At 42.4% G+C, this 19661-nt stretch overlaps 1 protein-coding gene across 1 annotated transcript; it reads right to left on the bottom strand.

Moving 5' to 3' along the window:
- Window positions 1–201: 201 nt before the first annotated feature.
- TMEM207 (transmembrane protein 207) lies at window positions 202–18025 on the bottom strand. Its single transcript, XM_051991643.1, has 5 exons — window positions 17756–18025; window positions 13985–14022; window positions 6009–6053; window positions 5731–5873; window positions 202–992 (listed from the first exon to the last, which is right to left on the bottom strand). The coding sequence occupies exons 1-5, from the start codon at window positions 17864–17866 to the stop codon at window positions 856–858; spliced, it is 474 nt and encodes a 157-aa protein (XP_051847603.1). The 5' UTR covers window positions 17867–18025; the 3' UTR covers window positions 202–855.
- Between the last annotated feature and the right edge of the window lie 1636 nt (window positions 18026–19661).

The raw sequence follows: 19661 nt of genomic DNA, 5'->3' as shown, positions 1-19661 counted from the left end.
AAACAGGACACAAACAAATCGTGTCCTCTCGGTTCCCGTCGCCACTGACAGCCAATGTTCACTGGTCAATAATTCCTCTGGTCCCAGATGTGCCTGTAGGAAGGAACTCTTCTCAGGCTGTTCTGGCTCTCAGATAAATTGTCTCTTGCTTAATAAATGGACTCCATTTGCTCAAAGCCCAAAGAAGAGAAACCAACACTCTTTTCTGAGTTTCTTATATGAAGAAACTTTATTATTGATAGGCTCCAATTTATAAAAATAACAATGCTTCATGTTTGTTTGGGTTTGCTTTTCAGACAACTATACTGTCATGGGACAAGTCTGTCCATTCTCTGAACTAAGAGTCACCCCTTCTGCCCTGCTTCCCATTCTTGATTCCAGCTTGCTTTGCCAAACTTATTATACAATTACTCTCTTGGATCCAGCTAAATTAGCATTTTCCCCATTTTTCCCCATAAATAACACGTCCATCTCTCTTGAACAGGCAGTTTCTCCTACCTCTTTACCTGAACTTCTTGAAATCTGAGATTTCCTTCAAAGCTCAGTTCAAAGGGTACTAGATGCCCTTTCATTTTGTCTCTACTAATCTATGCATATGATCTTTCCCCTGATAGAACTAAGGGCAACACTAGTCTTGCTTTGGGATTAGCACATTGCTGGGAACTGATTCTTTTTTTCTTTATCATCCTTTGGGTCATGTAGAATCACTTTGAAAATAAAATAGTTGTCCATGATCTCATCCCTTCTTGAAGTCTGTTCTAAAAAGTCAGAAAAATGGAAGATGGGTCTTTCAATGGGCAGGTGATGGGGGGGGGGGAGATAATGACTTTTGGTCTTTATAGAAGAAACTATAGATTACAATCTGCTTGTCTTCTGGGAATCTTCATACGAAGGTGGGGGGCCCAAAGGGACAGGATGTGATACAGGGTACAGCTCAGGGTGTGGAGAATGGAGGTCAACGCTTGCTGTTGGACCTGTGACCGCTTCTCTTCCTGGAAGAGCAAGGATAGAGAGGAATGACCTTTCTAATCATCATAGACTATAATTGCATTATCTACCCATTGAAATCTACATTTTTGGACTAATGGAGGAATAAGAGTTGAGCACAAAAATATTAAACACACACACACACACAAACTCTACCCTTAGCTGGATAACTTAGTTCCCGGAATTTCACTTTCTCAATTTGAATGAATGAAATTGTGGGTGATTGGAATTCAGGAAACAATTACAATTGAGCATCCCAAACTAGAGATCGCACCACCTTTGACATCTACAACATCCCGGCTTGATGAGAAGCCAAGGTACTTCTGCAAATGACTCCATTATGGGAGACAGAGGTTCAATCTAAGATAGGTGACCTTGGGTTCTTTTCCTTGGTCTTTTCTTAATTTGTTATTCAATCGTTAATTATAATGGAAAGGATTGATGAGTTTCAAGCCCTTTCTGATTTTAAAAATGTAACCCAAAGGCTAAGTTGAATTCTATTTTGAATCTATTGAGTTTCAGAATCAAGTTCAACTATATTGGGAGGTAAGAGGCAAAATGAGATCAAGATCTCATTATCATTGTTTTCAATTAGTATTCTTTTCTCCCAATTAGATGGTAAGAAAGAAATTATTTTTGGAAAAATGCACTGGAAATGATGCAACCAAAGAAGTTTCGCCTACTTCAAAGTAGTTCCTTCGGGAGGCTCGACTCTTATTTCCATGATGGTAATATTTTATAAACTTTTGCTTTGTTCTGAAACCAGCAGTTATATAACGTTTTAATGTTTACAAAGTACTTTGGCTTTGTTATTCTGAAGTTGAAAAATCACCAAAAATAAGCCTCTCCATAAATAACTAATAGATAGATAGATAAATGACAGGAAAATCAACAAGCATCTATTAAGCACATACTATGCCCCAGATACTATGCTAAGAAAAATGAAGTTGTCTATTAATGGGACTTGCTCTCAAGAACCCCCTTTCTTCTTTTTTTGAAAGATACCTTTTGCAGATCAAAGAATGGGGAAATGATGTGACTTACTCTCTTACCCTGTCAGAAAGAACCCCAAATCCCGTTCGTATACAATAATCCGAAGTCAGAGTCTATTGTTAATTCATCATCCTCTGCCCAATCTAGTTAACATCTTTAAAGATATTCACAATAACTTTTGAGACAACCTTGATGGGAACTTAGCTTTCTTAGTCTTATTACCCTAGGTTAAAATAGCTCTGTCATAATTGCATGAAAAAAGGAAGTTTGCTTTCCCAGACTATCTCCATTGACACATCTTTAGACAGGGTTGGAATCGGGGTTGCCAAGTGCATTTCAGCCAGCTCCCTCCTGGTTTCTTGCCTTTGTGCTGGAGAAACTTCCAAGGCTACATTTCCCCTCTAAAAAGTCTGGTTATGATGAAGACCTTTGCTAAGTTCTCTTCAGGACTAAGCCCACTATGAGGTATTCTCTTTCTCTCCCTCATGGTGCCTTCCCTTTAACAGTACTTGATCCTTATTCTAGGTACCTCTGGTTAGTCTAACCTGTGAGTCAATGGTTTTCTCCCACCTCATGGAGTTCTTCCTTTCTCCTGATTAACTGTGAACTCCCAGGGAGACTTGTGTTTTTCCTTCCTACTGCTAAGTTCTCCCAGCTTTATTTCATGTTTACCATTTTACCTCTTATTTTTGCCTGTAAACTCTTCTCCTAAATAAACCTTCCTTTTGGCAAAACATTGTGAATTTATGACATATTTATTTTGAACTAGGTATTGATTGCTACCTCAACCTCAAAACCTGTGACACTAGTTTTATCTATTGGGTCCAATGACTGACATATAGTGAGCATTTTAAGAATATTTTCCAACTATTATGGACAACTTGCCTTAATTCCACATTTAATAAATTCAACATGTTAGTTTCAAAGCTGTCCTGCATGTCCACTTCCCTCTGAGTTTCTTTTTCTTCTTGCCATATGCCTTTTTTGGGGACATCGTTGTCATTCACATTCTTTTCCTTTAAGGGCATAAAATGTGTTCAGGGAAGACTAGTTCCTCTGGTGTGAGACCTGCTGAGCCCTTTTCCAGGATCCTTTCCCACCTTTCATTTTTCAGAGGAAACAGAGAAGGAAACTGACTTGCCTAAGACCCCATAGGTCAAAAGTTACAGAGTTGGGATTTGAACCTGTGTCCTCAGAGTCTGGATCTGGGAATGTTGCCACGACTGTCTCATTTCTGGCTAATACCGAGAGCCAAGATGGACATCATTCTTTGGCCCTGCACTTCTGTTAATAATTTACTTTGAACTTCTGCTGAAGTTCCTTTGTTGTCCTTCCAAATGGCCCCGGGTATGTTCAATAGAGAGTCAATGCTGACCAAATTAGTCATCTGGGTAGGAGCAGTTGGTTCAAACTGCCTGGAGCTTTTTGTCTTCATCCATTACTATTGATGATATTCCCCGGAAAATCAGACTAGGATAATTGTTCTCTGTTGTGGACATACTTTATTGTTCTCTTCTTCACATGACTTTAGTGTCTATACTTAAATTTACAAGGAAAGCAAAGTAACAAAAAAAAAAAAACCCAGAAATAAGAATTGCAGCTTGCATATTAATTCTGTTCTCACTGAAGCCACTGGTACCTTTGTCCACCTGTTTCAAAAGTCTTCCAATGAAGCACTTGATTTTTCTTGCAAAGTGCAATGTGGGAGAGGGTCTGTGAAGAAGGATCTTCTTCTGGGGATCCCATCCCCAGAATCCAACTTAGGTTTTCCCATTTCTTACTTTTGGCTTATATGGATTTTGTTTAGAGCGGTTCCCTCCTCCTCCTCCTCCTCCTCCTCCTCCTCCTCCTCCTCCTCCTCCTCCTCCTCCTCCTCTTCCTTCTTCTTCTTCTTCTTTTTTTGTATTACTCAAATCTTCAGATAAGGAATAAATGAGGGTACTTCCCTACTTCATCTTAATTAGATTACAACACCTTCTCTTAAAGTTTCTCTTAAAAACTTTGACTGACCAAGTGTTGAATATTGATATTCCCACTGGCACGTTTGAAAAAAAAATAGAGCAAGTCTTCATGACTGGGGATGGCTCAAAAAGAATCAGTTGGTTAGGAGGCACACTATGGTAGGTAGTAGGGAGTGAGTCCTTGAGGAGTGGAGCTGATCCAAAGAACTCTAGACCAGTCTTTAGTAAGTGGTTATTTAGGCTTTGCTTGAAGACCTCTTAGGAGGGAAATGGGTCTCTTCCTTCCCAGGCAGCAGTTCTACTGTTGGTTTATTCTGACTTCCTGATCTCAAGCCCAACTCTAACTTTTTGCAGCAGATCTCCGACCTCCTCCCATCCTTCCTCCAGATGACTCCTCTTCACCCCCAGTTTTTTCCTCTCCAGGTCTAGCATCTATTTCTTTCAGTTATGAACTTGAGACTATCCCAATTCTTATTTTTCTCTTTGGAAAGTTTTGTAATTCAGCTTTCATCCTTAGTTCAATTAATTCTACCTCAGATATTTCTCGTATACCTTGATTTCCATTCCCATTGAAATTAATTTGTTTCTAAAGGAAATTCTAAAGGAATTTGTAAATTGTAATTTAGCATGGCTCCTAGAACATCCCAAGAGCCCTCAGCTAGTTTTTGTCTTTGAAATCAGGGTATTGGATGACATAATTAGCAAGTTCTAAATTTATGGCCCATCGGCCGATGATCTATAACCCTTATCACCTTTAGAATCTGCCCTTTCAAATTGGTTCTTTGAAAAACCTCCTGAACAGTCTTCCTGATGTGTGGACCTGCTCCCATGACTACCTAACTCCAACATTCTCTGACCCCTGAATGACTATGGAAGAAATTATATTCTACTGATCCTGAGATCTGGGGACCTATCCCATCGGACTCTGGTTTTCCTACGTAATTCCCCATTTTCATCCTGACCCAGTGGAATACTGGCTGCTCCATCATCCCGGCCTTTCCCACCTTTTGATCTTTAACCCCTACCTTCTCCCCTCTGCCTGGAAGGAACCTTTCCCTTCTCCATTTTCACCTGCTGAACCCCTTTCCTCCATTCAAAGTCCAGCTCAGCCCCGATCGTCCACCTTAGCCCCACGTCCTGTCATCTCACATTCTCACAAGGCTTGATCTAGATTTTCCTGATGTCGTTACCCTGTTCTTCCCCGTGTTAGCTATTCCCTTGCAGGATCCTCAGCACCTTGAGAGGACAAAAGCAGCCCCTATTCATCTTTGTCCCTCTGGTGCTTTACACCGTGTTTTTATCAGAGCAGGCAGTTAATTATCTTTAGTGAAATGAATTGGAATGCCATGCCAGACCTCTCATTACTGGTTGGTTTCCAGAACATTAAGCATTTTAAAATGGTGCCTAAATTGATTTTTGTGTGGTCTTTGGTAAATAGATCTGGTGGGAAAGACTGAAAGGGTGTTGGACTGGGAATCCAGGAGACCCTGACTGAGAATCCTCTCAGTCATTACTTTAGTACCAGGATACTAAGGGGAGAGTCATAAATAAATTGTTTTACTTTGCAGAGTCTTAGTTTCCTCGTCTTGTGAAGGATGAAACTCAATCATCTTTCAAGGGCAAGATGCAATGAAAAGTAGTCAATGATGGGGGAATTTTAGACTTTCTTATCTCCGAGTATCTCTCCTTCTGATAATTCTTTAGGCTCAATGTCTTGTTCTATATGCTCATGGGAAATGACCTTACTTCTCCCAATGCCCCACCGGTAAGCAAATAAAAAAGAAAAAACCTGAAATGAAGTCGACGTCATTGACTGAAAACACAGCCACAGTGCGTCCAGGGGAACAAAGATGGGACCTTTTCAGCCAATACCGGAGGCAGATCAGGACGGAGCAGCAGATGATGATGATCAGAAGGAGCAGCATGAGGCACCTGAAGCCAAAGAAAGCACAGGAGGGTATGAGGGAGAGAGCAGCTGAGACTCTACGAAAAATCTGTTAAAAATGACATTCCTCCAGTTCCCCTCATCATCAAAGGCTTCTAAAACTGACCAGAGAGTGTCCTTACCAGATGTACCAGTCACTGAGGAGTTGGTCATCATGGCTCTCACACCTGTTAAAGCAAGGACAGAGGTCAGACTCTGAGACTGGCAGCAGCATCTAGGACCAAACACCCAGCGGTGCCATCCCTGGGCTTTAGAGCTGCAAGGTGCTTAGGAGCCAAATACCTTAACTCCATATTTTACAAATAAGCAACTGAGGCACAGAGTGGTGAAAAACCTTGCCAGGTCACCTGGACAATAAGTGGCAGAGCCAGAGTTTCCAGAGATCCTGGATGGAAGAAGAGTTGGGAAGTCCTCCAATGCCATCTAGTTGACCTTCCTCATTCTACAAATGAAGAGCCGGGGTACTCCATCAGGGAGGTGACCACTTTTTGTCCAAGGAGACATAGGGCAAGTGGGAAAAGCAGGATTGGAGCCAGCTGCTCTAACTTCCCACTCACTCCTCTTTCTGTCACTGGCTTTCTTCACAAGATATTTATTAAATGTGCCCATGTCCACCAGCCTTAGACCTTCTGCTCCCCTAACAGTAACTGCTTCCAATTACATACTCAGAAATGGAAAATTCTTGTGCTCAAGGAGCTTATATTCAAAATAAGGAGACAGTAGAAATATCTAGTTATATATAGAAGAAATCCAAGACACCTGAAAGGTTGCTGGGGCGGAGGTGGGGAGGAAGAGGAAAAGGGGAGAGAGAAATCAGAACCGGTTTCCTTTAGAAAATGATGTTTGAAATAAGTCTTGAAGAAACCCAAGGATTCAAAGAAGTAGAGATGAGGAAGGATAGTTATTCAAGTGGAAGGAATAACCAGGGCAAATCCTTGGAAAAGAGAGATTAAGTGCTATTCAGAGCAGAAGAATAAATAAGCCAGTTTGGCTGAATCAAAGAGTCTAGGAAGGGCAGTAATGGGCAAGAAAACTGAAAAAAAGCAAGAAGAAAGCCGATTGTGAAATGTTATAAATGCCAGATGGAGGAGATGATATTTGATTGTGCAGGTGAGTGGGACTTGCTGAAACAACAATAATTTTTTAAAGTGCTTTTATGTGATATAACTTGAAAATTGGGGTGGGGAATCACTTCAGCTATTGGATAAAAGATGAATTGAGTGGGCAGATCCAAAGTGAGGTAGATGACCAGATGACATGCAATAAAACAGTCATGATGCGATGAGAGTTTCATGATGGTGGTGGTTGAATCTAGAGAAGAAGAATTAAGAGACACGTCGCAGAGATAGAAGTGACAGGATTTGGCAATTGGTTCAGGTACTGAATACTTAGGCCTGCTTTGGAAATGATCAGTGATCTCTCTTGTGGTTTATACTTGAAGGAACCGCTATGTAGGTCTGCTCAAAAACTTAGTTGGCCTGTTAATCTATAATTAAAGTTACAATCCTTTGAGTCTTAAAGGATTTCTTTATTTTTTTTATACTTTAATTATTTAGTATTTTATTTTTCCCCAGTTAAATACAAAAACAATTAAAACTTCGAGTTTCAGATTTCCTTCTGTCCCCCCTACCCTACCACCCCGAGAAGGCAAGAAATATAATAGAGATTAAACATGTGTAGTAATGAAAACTGTTTCCATAATAATCAACTTGTGAAAGAAACCAGACAAAAGAATAAGAAAAAAGCAGGAAAAAAGCATGCTTCAATTTTTATTCAAACACTTTCTCTGAGTATGGTTAGCATTTCTCATCTTAAGTCCTTCAGAGATGTCCTAGAATGTTATATTGCTGAGATGAGTTGTCATTCATATCTTATCATCTTTTAATATTGCTATGACTTTCTATCCAGTACTTTCCATTTCATATCAACTTATAGAAATCTTTTCAGGTTTCTCTGAAAACATCCTGCTCATCATTTCTTATAGCACACTTAGCATTTCATCATAACCATATATCACAATTTCTTCAGCCATTCCTCAATTGATGGAAATCCCCTTCATTTCCAATTATTTGCCCATAGAAAAGATGTTATGAATATTTTATGCATATAAATCCTTTTCTTTTTTGTTTTTATTCTCTTGTGGAATACAGACCTAATAGCGCTAATACTAAATCAAAGGATATGTATGATTTTATCATCTTCGGGGCATAGTTCCAAATTGCTTTACAGAATGGTTGAATCAGTTCCCAACCCCGCCAAGAATGCATTAATGCCTCATTTTTTCCCTTCACACCCCCTCTAATATTTTTCATTATCTTTTTTGTCCTATCACCTAATCTAAGTATAAAGTAGTACCTCTAAATTGTTTTAATTTGCATTTCTCCAATCAATAGTGAATTAGAACATTTTTCATATGAACATGCTAGCTTTGATTACTTCATATTTTCTGATCATGTATCAATTGGGGAATAGCTTTTATTTTTCATAAATTTGATTTGGTTCTCTACATGTTTAAAAAATGAGACCTTTATCAAAGAAACTTTCTTCATAATCATCATTGCTAGCTCTATTACCCACCCCTCCATTTATTTTCTCTCCTTTTACCCTTTCTCCTCAAAAGTATTTTCCTTCTGTTTATCCCTTTCCCAATCTACCCTCCTTTCTATCAGCCCCAACTCCATTTTTCTTAACCTTTTCCTCTCCTATTTTCATGTAAGGTAAGATAGATTTCTACACCCAATTAAGTGTGTATGTTATTTCCCCCTTTCAACCATTACTCACACCAACTTACCTGCCAACTCTTCCTCTCCCCTGTAAAAACATCTTCTTGCCTTTTTTATGTGAAATAATTTATCCCGTTCTATCTTTCCCTTTCTCTTTTTCCCAGTGCATTCCTTGTTTACCCCTAGTTTTTATTTGTTTATCTGTTTTAGATACTATCCCTTCACATTCAACTCATTCCTCTGCACTCTATTTACATATACTCCTTTTAGCTGACCTAATAATAAGAAAGTTCTTATGAATTACAAGTATCATCTTCCCATGTAAAGTTTAACCTTATTTAGTCTCTTATAATTTCCCTTTCCTGTTTACTATTTTAGGCTTCTCTTGAGTCTTGTATTTGAAAGTCAAATTTTTTTATTCAGATCTGTTCTATTCATTAAAAATACTTGACATTTTTCTATTTTATTAAATATCCATTTTCCCCTGAAGCATTATACTCAGTTTTGATGAGTAGGTGATTTTTGTTTATAATTCTAGCTCCTTTGCCCTCTAGAATATCATATTCCAAGCCCTCAAATCCTTTAATGTAGAAGCTGCTAAATCTTGTGTTATCCTGGCTGTGGCTCCAAAATACTTGAATTTTTTTTTTGTTTGTTTTGTTTTGTTTTGTTTTTTTCAGTATTTTCTCCTTGATCTGAGATTTATCTTCCTGGGAGTTTTCATTTTGGAATCTCTTTAGGAGGATATCAGTGGATTCTTTCAATTTCTATTTTATTCTCTGGATCTATAATATCAGGGCAATTTTTTTTGACAATTTCTTGAAATATGATGTTAGCTTCTTTATTTTTTAAATTTAATCATGACTTTTAGATCATCCAATAATTTTAAAATTATCTCTCCTGGATCTTTTTTCCAGGTCAGTAGTTTTCCAATGAGATATTTAATATTGTCTTTTTTTTCCCATTCTTTGGTTTTCTTTCACAAAATCCTTGGCTTCAATTTGCTCAATTCTAATTTTTAAATTATTATTTTCTTCTGTGAGCTTTTGTACATCCCTTTTCTTTTAACCAATTCTACTTTTTTAAGAAGAATTAAATTAAATTTAAAAAGTACCTTTAAAGCATTTTTTTCTTTTTCAATAAATTTTTTGTGCTTCTCTTTTCATTTGGGCAATTGTGCTTTTTAAAGCATTCTTCTCTTCATTGATTAGGATCATACTCAATACTCAATCATACTCAATGACAGAAATAAGATTTAAATTCAGGTTTTCTTAAGTCTGCTTCCAGTTTTCTATTCATTATTCATGCTTTGAAAGATGCTTACATGAGAGATAGTAAAGAAATGGGAAAAAGCAAGTTTTGCCAGAGAGAGACAGAGAAATTCTTATACATATATATGTATGTATGTATGTATGTATACACTTACAGAGACAGAGAGAGAGAGAGAGAGAGAGAGACAGAGAGAGAGAGAGAGAGAGACAGAGAGAGAGAGAGAGATTTTGCAAATTATAGCCCCAGTGAGCTTGACTGATTCCTGGAATTTTTTCCAGATGCATTATTAAAGGCATTGATGGTTAATGAGCATCTAGATACAGATCTAGTGCCAAGAAGAATATTTGCCTTTAATGTGGAATTTTTTGCACATTGCTTCATTTGAATCTCCCTATGACCCTGGGGAGGCAAGCGATACTATAATTCTTACAATTTACAGTGAGAAAACTGAGATTGGGAGGCATCAAATGGTTTCCCCAAGGCAACATAGTGAGTTTCTAAAGTAGGATTTAAATCCAGGTCTTCCCTACCTTCTAAGTTCCCAAGCATGCTGTCCACTAAAACACAAGTGCCTTGTCATAAACCTCACAAACAACGTGCTCCCAGAAGGACTTCCTTTTCTGTTTTGACAGAGCAAATTAAAATGTAGACATTTATTCAGCTTTTTGTCTTACATTCTATTTTTCCTGGTTACTTTTGTGGCCAAAAAGTCACAAAGACTGAGAATTATAAGGCTAGATAGTGGAACATTTAGATAGATTTGAGTGAATGATTGAATTCACAGAGTCATCTCTAATTGTTAAAATGGAATGAAGTCTATAGCAGAATGCAATACAGACCTATACTTTTATTAGCAATGACATAGATGGGATTTGCTAAATTCACAGATGATATAAATTGGGGTGGGAAGGGCAGCTCTCACACCGGATGACACGTTCAATAGTTATCAAAATTTTGTCAAATTGGAAATGGACTGAACCTAACAACAACAATGTCCTTTTATAAGATTCAATGAAAAATCTGACATTTAGGTTCCAAAAAATCAAGATCCCTGGTACAAGACAAAAAGCAAGGAAATCTGTCCAGGCTAGAGTTTGGAAAATTGATGGGAATTTTAGTGGACTGAAAACTGAACACGAATCAGGGAAATTAATATTCTTAGAGGTTTAAGGGGAACCTTGTGTCCCGGTGATAGCCATATTCTGCTGTGCCACGGTAAGGATAAGTTGAGAGTATTGCTTTCAGTTCTGTTTGTGGCACCTTAATAAGCTGAGAATATCCAGAGGAGGTTGCTTTTGGGTGGGAAAAGGTCTTAAGGGGATGCCATATTAGCAATGATCGAAAGAACTGAAGATGTTTGGTCTAGAGAAGAAAATAATCGAAATAATCTATACTGTGCTGAGTCTGGGAGATAAAGTCTTATAACAACAAATTCCTTCCTCCGTGGACATCTTCAAGCATCTGAGGGACTGAGATTTGGAGGTGGTTCAGAGGGAAGAGAAGAAGCTTTTATTTAGCCTCTACCATGTGAATGACTATGCTAAGTGCCTTACAAATGTCATCTCATTTAATTGAGAGCTTAAGCTACATCTGTCCTTTCACCCCACCCACCCCCAAAAGCGAATCTGGGAGCAACAGGCAGGAATTGCAAGGATCTTGATTCAGGCTGGATTTCAGAAAGCGGCTTTAATGAACAGAGCTGCCCATGAGGCTTTCTGATTGTGGCAAGGACTTTTCTCTCTAAGGGCTCCCTATTCAGGTCATCGGCCACCTGTTGGGGCTAGGGCAGTTAATGGAACGCGGATCAGGTTCCGGTTGGACAAGGCTTTCTCTGAGCCTGCCGACTCTAAGATTTTTGGCTACTATGATTTTTTTTAGCTTCTACTACTAAATACAAATGATGCTAGAAGACCTGGTGTCTTAAACCCTCATCAGCTCATTCCAGTTATCCATTAACCCCAGGAGAATATTGGAAGTGACAGATACTAAGGGTGGGGGTGGGAAGAAAATAGAAAAAGGGAGGAGGGCATTAAGGCTACAGGAGAAAAAAAAATCCTGTTTCACTAGTTTCCTCAAGGCAGGTTTTTGGTTTTCCCTTGGTTTTCCTGTCCACCTTGTTGACCAAATATGACTATGAATATAAATATGACTCACTCACACTTTACGTGGATAAAACAGACCAGTGAGCCGATCAAATCAGGCAAAATATTCAGAACTTTATTTTTCTTTGTCTATCACTAATCTGTCCTAGGAGATATAAGCTTTGGTGAGGTTCCATGCCAGGAGGAAGGGATTTGTTATCATATGGCTTTGTCTCCCAGACTCCTAGCACAGTGATCTGTAGAAAGTAGGTAAACACTAATGTGTGGATGTGATTACCCACAATTTCATCCCACATCCAGGGATATGGGCCTGGCTGCTTTGTGACACTCTGGGCTTAGACGAGCTACAGCGTCTTTATTTCATTTCCCAACTCATATAGGGCTAGAATAATGTGCTCCAGCCCTTCTTTCTCTTTCTAAACTGTGATTAAAATAACACTCAGTAGATTTCATCTTCAGGGGATTCAGAAATGTCAAATGATTCACTGGTCTCCCTAAAGAGGAGGTAAGTCATTTTTTTATTACAGTACTCATGTAAAATGACTTCTAGCATTTGGAGAATCTCTTCCACTTTCAGCTTTTATCCCAACTGTACCTCAAGAGTCAGTCAATCTAGTGCTTACGGAGCATCTCCAAAGTTGATGACTCTATTGCCCATTGGAAAGAGAACCAGTTTTGGAAAGTTTTGGTCTGAGTTCAAATCTCACCTCTGCTTCTAACTAGTTATGTGCTATGGCAACGCTCACCTGGTCCCACTGAGCCTCAGTTTTCTCATCTGTAAGAGAAAGGCACTGGGCTTGGTGACCTCGACTGTCAAAAAGAGTCTAAGTGATAAAATTGAATCCGAAAACCGTCCCCTCCTATTGCCCGCGGGGTCCTCGGCTGGACAAGGTGGGCAAAGCTGCCTTATTAACTCCCCATGCTGACAACTTTCATTTACTTCCTCCTTAATGGAGACTTCCCTGTCTTGGCCCCATTCCCCTCTGAGCTGATTTGTCTTAATCTATTAAAGTCTCAAATGTTTTAAAGGACTATTTTTCAGGAGTTCATGAATATATTTTAAAAGTTGAATAATTATATCACAATAAAATTGGTTTCCTTTGTAATCCCATGCATTTTTATTCACTTTAAACAAAATCCCAGCATTCAGAGAGGGGCTCCATAGGTTTCACCGGATTGCAAGAGGGGTCCAGGATACAAAACCTGGACCAGACCACGTGGAGAGCTGCCCTTGGAAACCCCTCCTAATCTAAACTGGACATGGCTACCGATCAGTGGTTTTCCATCCCTCGGCTCGTGTTTACTGTGGGGCCTTCTCTTTCGTCCTCCAGGTTCCCTCTTTATTTTGGCTTCTAATCGCCCTGGTTTCAGCTTTCTCGGAGAGGCGGCCTGGCCCAGTGCCTCCCTGTTATGGGGCGGCGCAGGGCTGGACAAGCTGCGGCAAGTTTCCATGAAACTAGGAGAGCCGCACTTGATAAACTGCTCAGTTGTTCATTGCCCAGCCCAGCTTAGGCACCCAACTCCCCAATTGGGACCAGGTTTTAAGGCTGAATGCACTGCTGGTTTAAAAAAAAGAAGGAAGCAATCAGGTCACTATTAAACTAGAGAAGACTCCCCACCACCACCATGTCCACGAAGTAAGCAGGTAATCAAAGCCAGAAATCGGCTCGTTTGAAGAGAGTTGCTCCTGTGCTTTGATTTCGACTTCCCTCTATGGGTGTCAGGGATTTCTGCCTTTTACACAATGTCCTTGGGACTTGACTCAAACTCCTGTCATCATGAATAGACACGCAAAATCTATTTGCTCCTCTTTTACTCACATTAGTTTGCCCTCCCCCCAAAAAAGATCCTATTTGTAGTCTTAAATCATTAATTAGGCTTTTCCCCCACGGTTCTATTATTAGATTTTGAGTTATCCAGGATTTCTCCGAATCTCCAACAATGCCTTTGATCCTTTGACATTTTGAATACCAAACGAAAGCCCCCTTGCTATTTACTTACGTTTCATTTTCTTTACAGGTCGGGTCTGGACTCATGGCCTGAAACAGAGATTTATAACAATAAACACTGAGCATCTTATCAGCCTAATCCTCTTCATCCAAATGGTACCTGGAGACAAATATGGGCTTATTGAGCTTCCTTTGTTTTTTAATTAAAAGCTCTGGAGGAGAAGAGCACTTTTGAAAGAAAAGGGAAAATCTAGTGAAGAAAGAACATTTTCTGCTTATTTTTTTTCTTATACTGAATAAGGAAGGGATATCTATTTCCCACTCAATCCCAATTTCCCCCTTTTCCCCAAGTACAGTCTGGGGACTGGTCTGAAAGTCTTTCTTGTTCTGGGTCAATTTTGCCTTTAGACATGAGTTGGAAATCCAGGGACTGGGCTGTCTATGGGGATGAGGTTGAGGGGGGGCATGTAACTATTCTCCATCTGTTTTACAGGGTGATATTCCAGAGGAATTATTTGTTATTTAGTTCTATCTGCCTCAGTTTCCTCAAAAGTTAAATGCAGGGGCAGCTGGCCCCAAAGTCAGGAGGAATTGAGTTTAAATCTGACCTCAGACACTTAATCCTTCTTAGCCGTGTGACTCTGGGCAAGTCACTAAAATATATGCAGATAATAATATCCACTTAACAGCATTGTTGTGAGGATCAAATAATAGAATGATTATAAAGCTCTTGGCACGGTGGGGGCCACATAGTTGACCTAGATTTAGAATTGGAACAGGCTTTAGGAAGCCTTCAGTCTAAGGCCATCCTCTTATGGAGGAGTCTCCTGAGACTTTGGGAGGAGGCTCATACAGGTATCCGGCAACTGACTAACCCAGGACGAGTCCTGACTGCGAGTTTTAGGGAGCTCTTCCCACTTTTCTCTGCATCGTGTCCAGAAGCTTGGCCAAACGGCATCTTCCCCAACAAGCAGGAAGCATTGGGTTCAAGCTCCCCCAGACTATGAAAACCCGGCCTCCGGGGAATTCCCATGGCCACATTAAGTCTGTGCAGCCTGCCTTCCTTCCGCTAGGTCCTCTCCACCCTTTTCATCAGAAGTCCTGGAGAGGTGAAGGAAATGAAATAAAATGGAATAAAATCACACCCGAGTTTCCGAGTCTAATTTAGGTGGGATGGCATCCAGTTTTGTAGGAGTCCCCTAGGGCAGGCAGAATCCCAAAGTCACAGGGAGCCTCGGTGACCCAGTGCTTTGCCTAATATTGCAAAAAGCTTGTTTGGGGTCCGGAGAGAGGGAGGCACTTTTTCTCCAATCCCATCCCAGTCATCATTCCACGTGTGACTGCCTTGGATAATGGGACTGTTCTCTGAGTCACGGCCATTATTATACCTCCACCACCTGGATTTGACATTTCTGTGGCAATTGTCAGTAGCCCTTCTGGCTCTACCAGTTTCCTTCTCTGTTGCCCAACTTGCTGAGCCATCATTCTTTTGGGGGAGTCTTTTCTTGACCTGAGGTTCTACTAGAGAAAGGTCCCCAGGGACAGCTAAGTCATGGAATCCACGAGTGTCATAACTAAAGCGGAGACCTCGGGGAGCCGTCTTCAGTTTCCTGGGTCAGTGGAAGTTGCCCCGCACACAGCCCCCAAGGGGGTCCCTCTCTGGCCCGATGGGCCCCCTCTGCATCTCGGATTTACTCTGTCTACAACGTAACACAACACAGAGCCGTGGAAGTACAGATGGAGAACGGAACGAGCCATCGGAGGCCACGGTAATGAACCATTTATAAGCAGGGAAAATGAGTTACCTTCTATTTTGTTCACCCATTGCAAGGCAGTTTGCATACTAATCGAGGTGAAAATGAACCTGCAAATGGTGTCTATGGGGGCTTATTTATGGGCCGAACTAATCACTGGGGAGCAGGCGGAACCGGAGGAACCCCAAGTCTCGTGGCTCTGCTCCCCCTGGTACGTGTTGCAGAGAGGGGCAGGGCATGTCGCTATATTATCGATGGGCCTCTGGCCGTCCGTCCAGAAAACAGCAAACCTCGGGGTCCTTCTCAGGCTCAGGGAGGGTGAGCCTGGTGGGCAACTGGCCCTGAGCCCATTGATCTGGGGTTTGGTTCAGATACTTAGGTCCGGAGGCTCAGACATTTAGCAAGATGATTCCTTCCCTTCTCTCCTCTTCCTTTCATTCTCTCTCCCTCTTTCCTTCCTTATTCTCTCCCCCTCTTTTTCCCTCTCTCCCTCTCTGTCTCTATCTCTCTCTTTGTCTCTGTTTCTCTCTCTGCTTCTCTCTGACTCTGTCTCTCTTTCTATCTCTCACTCTCTCTATCTCTCTCTTTGTCTCTGTTTCTGCTTCTCTCTGACTCTGTCTCTCTTTCTATCTCTCACTCTCTCTGTCTCTGTCTCTCTCTTTGTCTCTGTCTCGCTTTGATTCTGTCTCTCTTTCTATCTCTCACCCTCTCTGTCTCTCTGCCTGTCTCTGTCTCTCTCTGTTTCTCACTGTCTCTCTTTGTGTCTCTCTCTGTCTTTGTCTCTCTTTGTTTCTGTCTGTTTCTCTCTGTTTCTCTGTCTGACTGTATTGCTGTGTGTGTCTTTGTGTTTCTCTCTGCCTGTCTCTCTCTTGCTGTTTCTCACTGTGTCTCTCTTTCTGTCTCTCTGTGTGTCTCTGTTTCTCTCTGTTTCTTTCTGTCTTTTTGTGTGTCTCTTTCTCTTTGAATGTCTCTGTCTCTCTCTGTTTCTCACTGTGTCTCTCTGTCTCTGTCTCTTTTTGTGTGTCTCTGTCTGTTTCTCTCTGTTTCAGTCTGTCTGTCTGTCCCTTTGTGTGTGTCTCTCTTTGTGTTGCTCTCTGTCTGTCTCTTTTTGTGTGTCTCTTTGTGTTTCTCTCTGTCTCTCTCTCTGTTTCTCACTGTGTCTGTCTCTGTCTCTCTGTTTCTCACTGTGTCTCTCTGTCTCTGTCTCTCTGTGTTTCTCTATCTCAGTCTCTGTCTCTCTTTCCTTTTATATCCCTGGAGCCTGACACACAGGGGCTTGGTGAGCTCGCTGACTGCTTGAGGGGTAGGTGACGGGCCCCAGAGCAAGAAGAAAGCCCTCTCTACTCCACGTGTGGCCGGGATGGCATCCGTGTTTCCGAGCTCCACTTTTAGAGCTACAAGGCTCCTGGGAGGGCCGCAATCCAATTCTCTCGTTTTCCAAATGAGGAAACTGAGGCACACGTGACAAAGGTTATTTTTCCCCCTCAGCCTCTGCTGCCATCCACCCAGGCTTGGACTCCTAGGTCTCTTCTAGCTCTGAGTCTGTGAATTTCCAGACCATGACTCTTTTAAGTGCAAATCAAGAGAAGAGCCACATCAAGCCAGCGCTGGGAGGGAATCCAGAAGCCATTTCATATCCCTCCCTCCTGATTTACAGAACAGGAAACCGAGGTCCAGAGAACCTAAGGGAATTTCTTGGAATCCCACAGACAGGAGAAGTGGGATTTGAACCCAGGCCCCTTCTCTTTCTCCTTCCCCATCCTATTTGCGTTACACTCTAGATTTAAGAGTCTTATCCTGTAAATACATTGAATTTTTAAAAAAGTGTCCCAGCATTTAATCAGAGAATGTAATCTTGCTTCTAAAGGAGCAGACTTAATGAAAAGAAGAGGAGGGACGGAGCCGTAATGTGCATCTAATAGAAACATATTTCACGTTTCGTTCCCATCCCGGCGAAAGGAAAAATGCCCAACTAATTTGCCACTTTCTTTCCCCCAATTGTTGCCAATGAAGTTACTGAGGGGATAAACAAGTTCCGCGGGGCCTGAGCCTGTTCCCAGAGACTTTACCTGGCAGAGCATCGTGCCCGCGACTCCAGTCCTTGAGAGCAGCGAGGTGAAACTCGGCCCCGTGGGCGGCCACGTCTTGGTCCAGGAAGGTCCCGGGCGGGCGGGCTGCATGGTGGTCGGCCGTGTCTTTCCGGGCTTCAGAACTCAGCCGGTGCCCTCGGGATCGCGCTCCGTGCAGGGCATGTGTTAATGATCTCCGCTTGTGACTGGCAAGTCGGAAGGTTGGGGAAGGAATGCCGGCCGCCCGCACACACTCCAGTGGGCACCGGAGCCCAAGGAATGTTCGGAGAAAGGTCAGGCCCTTGGCCAAGTGGACGCGGGCCTGTGCCGCAGGGGACTGTGGGTGGTGGCCTGAAAGGTGGCCCGGGATCTGGACCCTAGCCCTTTTGGCGGTGGAGCTGCCCGCTCTTCAGTGCCATTTGTGCTTGATGTCCCTCTGTCTGAAGCCTTCCCAGCCCCCCCAGTCTGCCTTGGCTGGGCAGGAGCCTTGCAGTCAGGAGGGTTCCCCTAGCCACCCTGGACACAGCCCTCTCCCAGCCCCACGCTCTCCCCACAAAATAAGGCTCGCGGTCCGCATCCGGTACTTCTGCCAGAGGAGATGATGCTCCAGGTCCTCGCCATCCTTCCCTCCTTGCATCGCCTTCCCCAGGGCCCAGCAACCTCTGGCCTAACCTCTGGTTCCTGCGCCAAAGGGGGAGCAAAGATGGGGAGCAGGAACGACCATTCCCTCAGCCGGACAAGCGCGTTGTATTTGGGCGAGGAACCACCTTCCTCCAAAGCAGGGTCACGTGAGGGGGTTTCTGCTCCCACTCTCCCTCCTAACAAGCCACGGAGGCCCACGAAGCTCAAGTTTAACGCGAGCCACTGGGTGAGCTCTGAGGTCTCTCCCTGAGCTGAGCTTCTAGGATCTAGGTGACGAGTCACAAGCAACTCTTTGGAATAGAGAGAACTGTTTTTTATTAAAGCTTTTTATTTTCAAAACATCTGCATGTACTTTTTCAGCACCGACCCCTGCAAAACCTCGGGTTCCAATGACGTTACTGCCCGTGTGGCCATGCTTTAAGGAAGGGGGTTCCTCTCCCAGATACAGCCGAGGAAGGCCGGGTTGGGCGCACGTCACGGACGGCTGACGTGGATCCTCATCGATCCCGGCTGCAGGCCTTCTCTTCCTGGCAGGGCCTCGTGTGATTGCCAGTCCAGGTGTTCAAGGTCACAGAACCCTCGTCTAGCCTTCAGATGATGTCACAGATGACCTCCTCGGGGGAATCTGGGATTTTGATTTCTCCTGCAATCATGACCACTGTCGATGGCTAGGGCCGCCAATCTGTGCGCTGCAGACAGACAGCTGGAAATAGATGGGTAAGCTAAACAAACTGATGAATTCAACCTTGGTCAACCTCACTGGCACACAGAGACAGAGCTGCAGCTGGAGCCAGTCAGGCAGTGGAACATGATGGGAAGGCAAGTCTTCAAGGGAGTCTTCCATTTCCCTTCCCTTTCTTCCCTCTCTCTTTCATACCTCCCTGGGAGGGACTTCCTAGAATCCACCTGGACATCCTGAAGACTCATATTGCTCGTATGAGATGGAAGTCACCAACCCTTTCCTTCTGGAGAGATGGAGGATCATTGAGCCTCACTGTCTGTCTTTCATTTACAGCCTTAGGAAGTCTGGGTCTCTCCATGCGCGCTCCCACCAGACATTCTATTGTGTGTTATCTCCCTCACTGATATGTGGGAGGAACGGTCTCATTTTTTTTCTATTAAGTGTCTACTCCACTGAGACTGTGGTAAGCATTTAATAAAAGACTTCTCATTCATCCATTCATTTAAGGAGGATATAGTGAGCAGATCAACAGAGTACGGAGATTTCACTGACTCTAAGACCCTTCAGAGAGATCCACATCTG

This window comes from Antechinus flavipes, chromosome 3 (genome assembly GCF_016432865.1).
Source record: "Antechinus flavipes isolate AdamAnt ecotype Samford, QLD, Australia chromosome 3, AdamAnt_v2, whole genome shotgun sequence".
Classification (NCBI taxonomy): Eukaryota; Metazoa; Chordata; class Mammalia; order Dasyuromorphia; family Dasyuridae; genus Antechinus; species Antechinus flavipes.
Note: the sequence above shows the minus strand (reverse complement) of the source record. Positions and strands in the feature narration are given on the sequence as shown.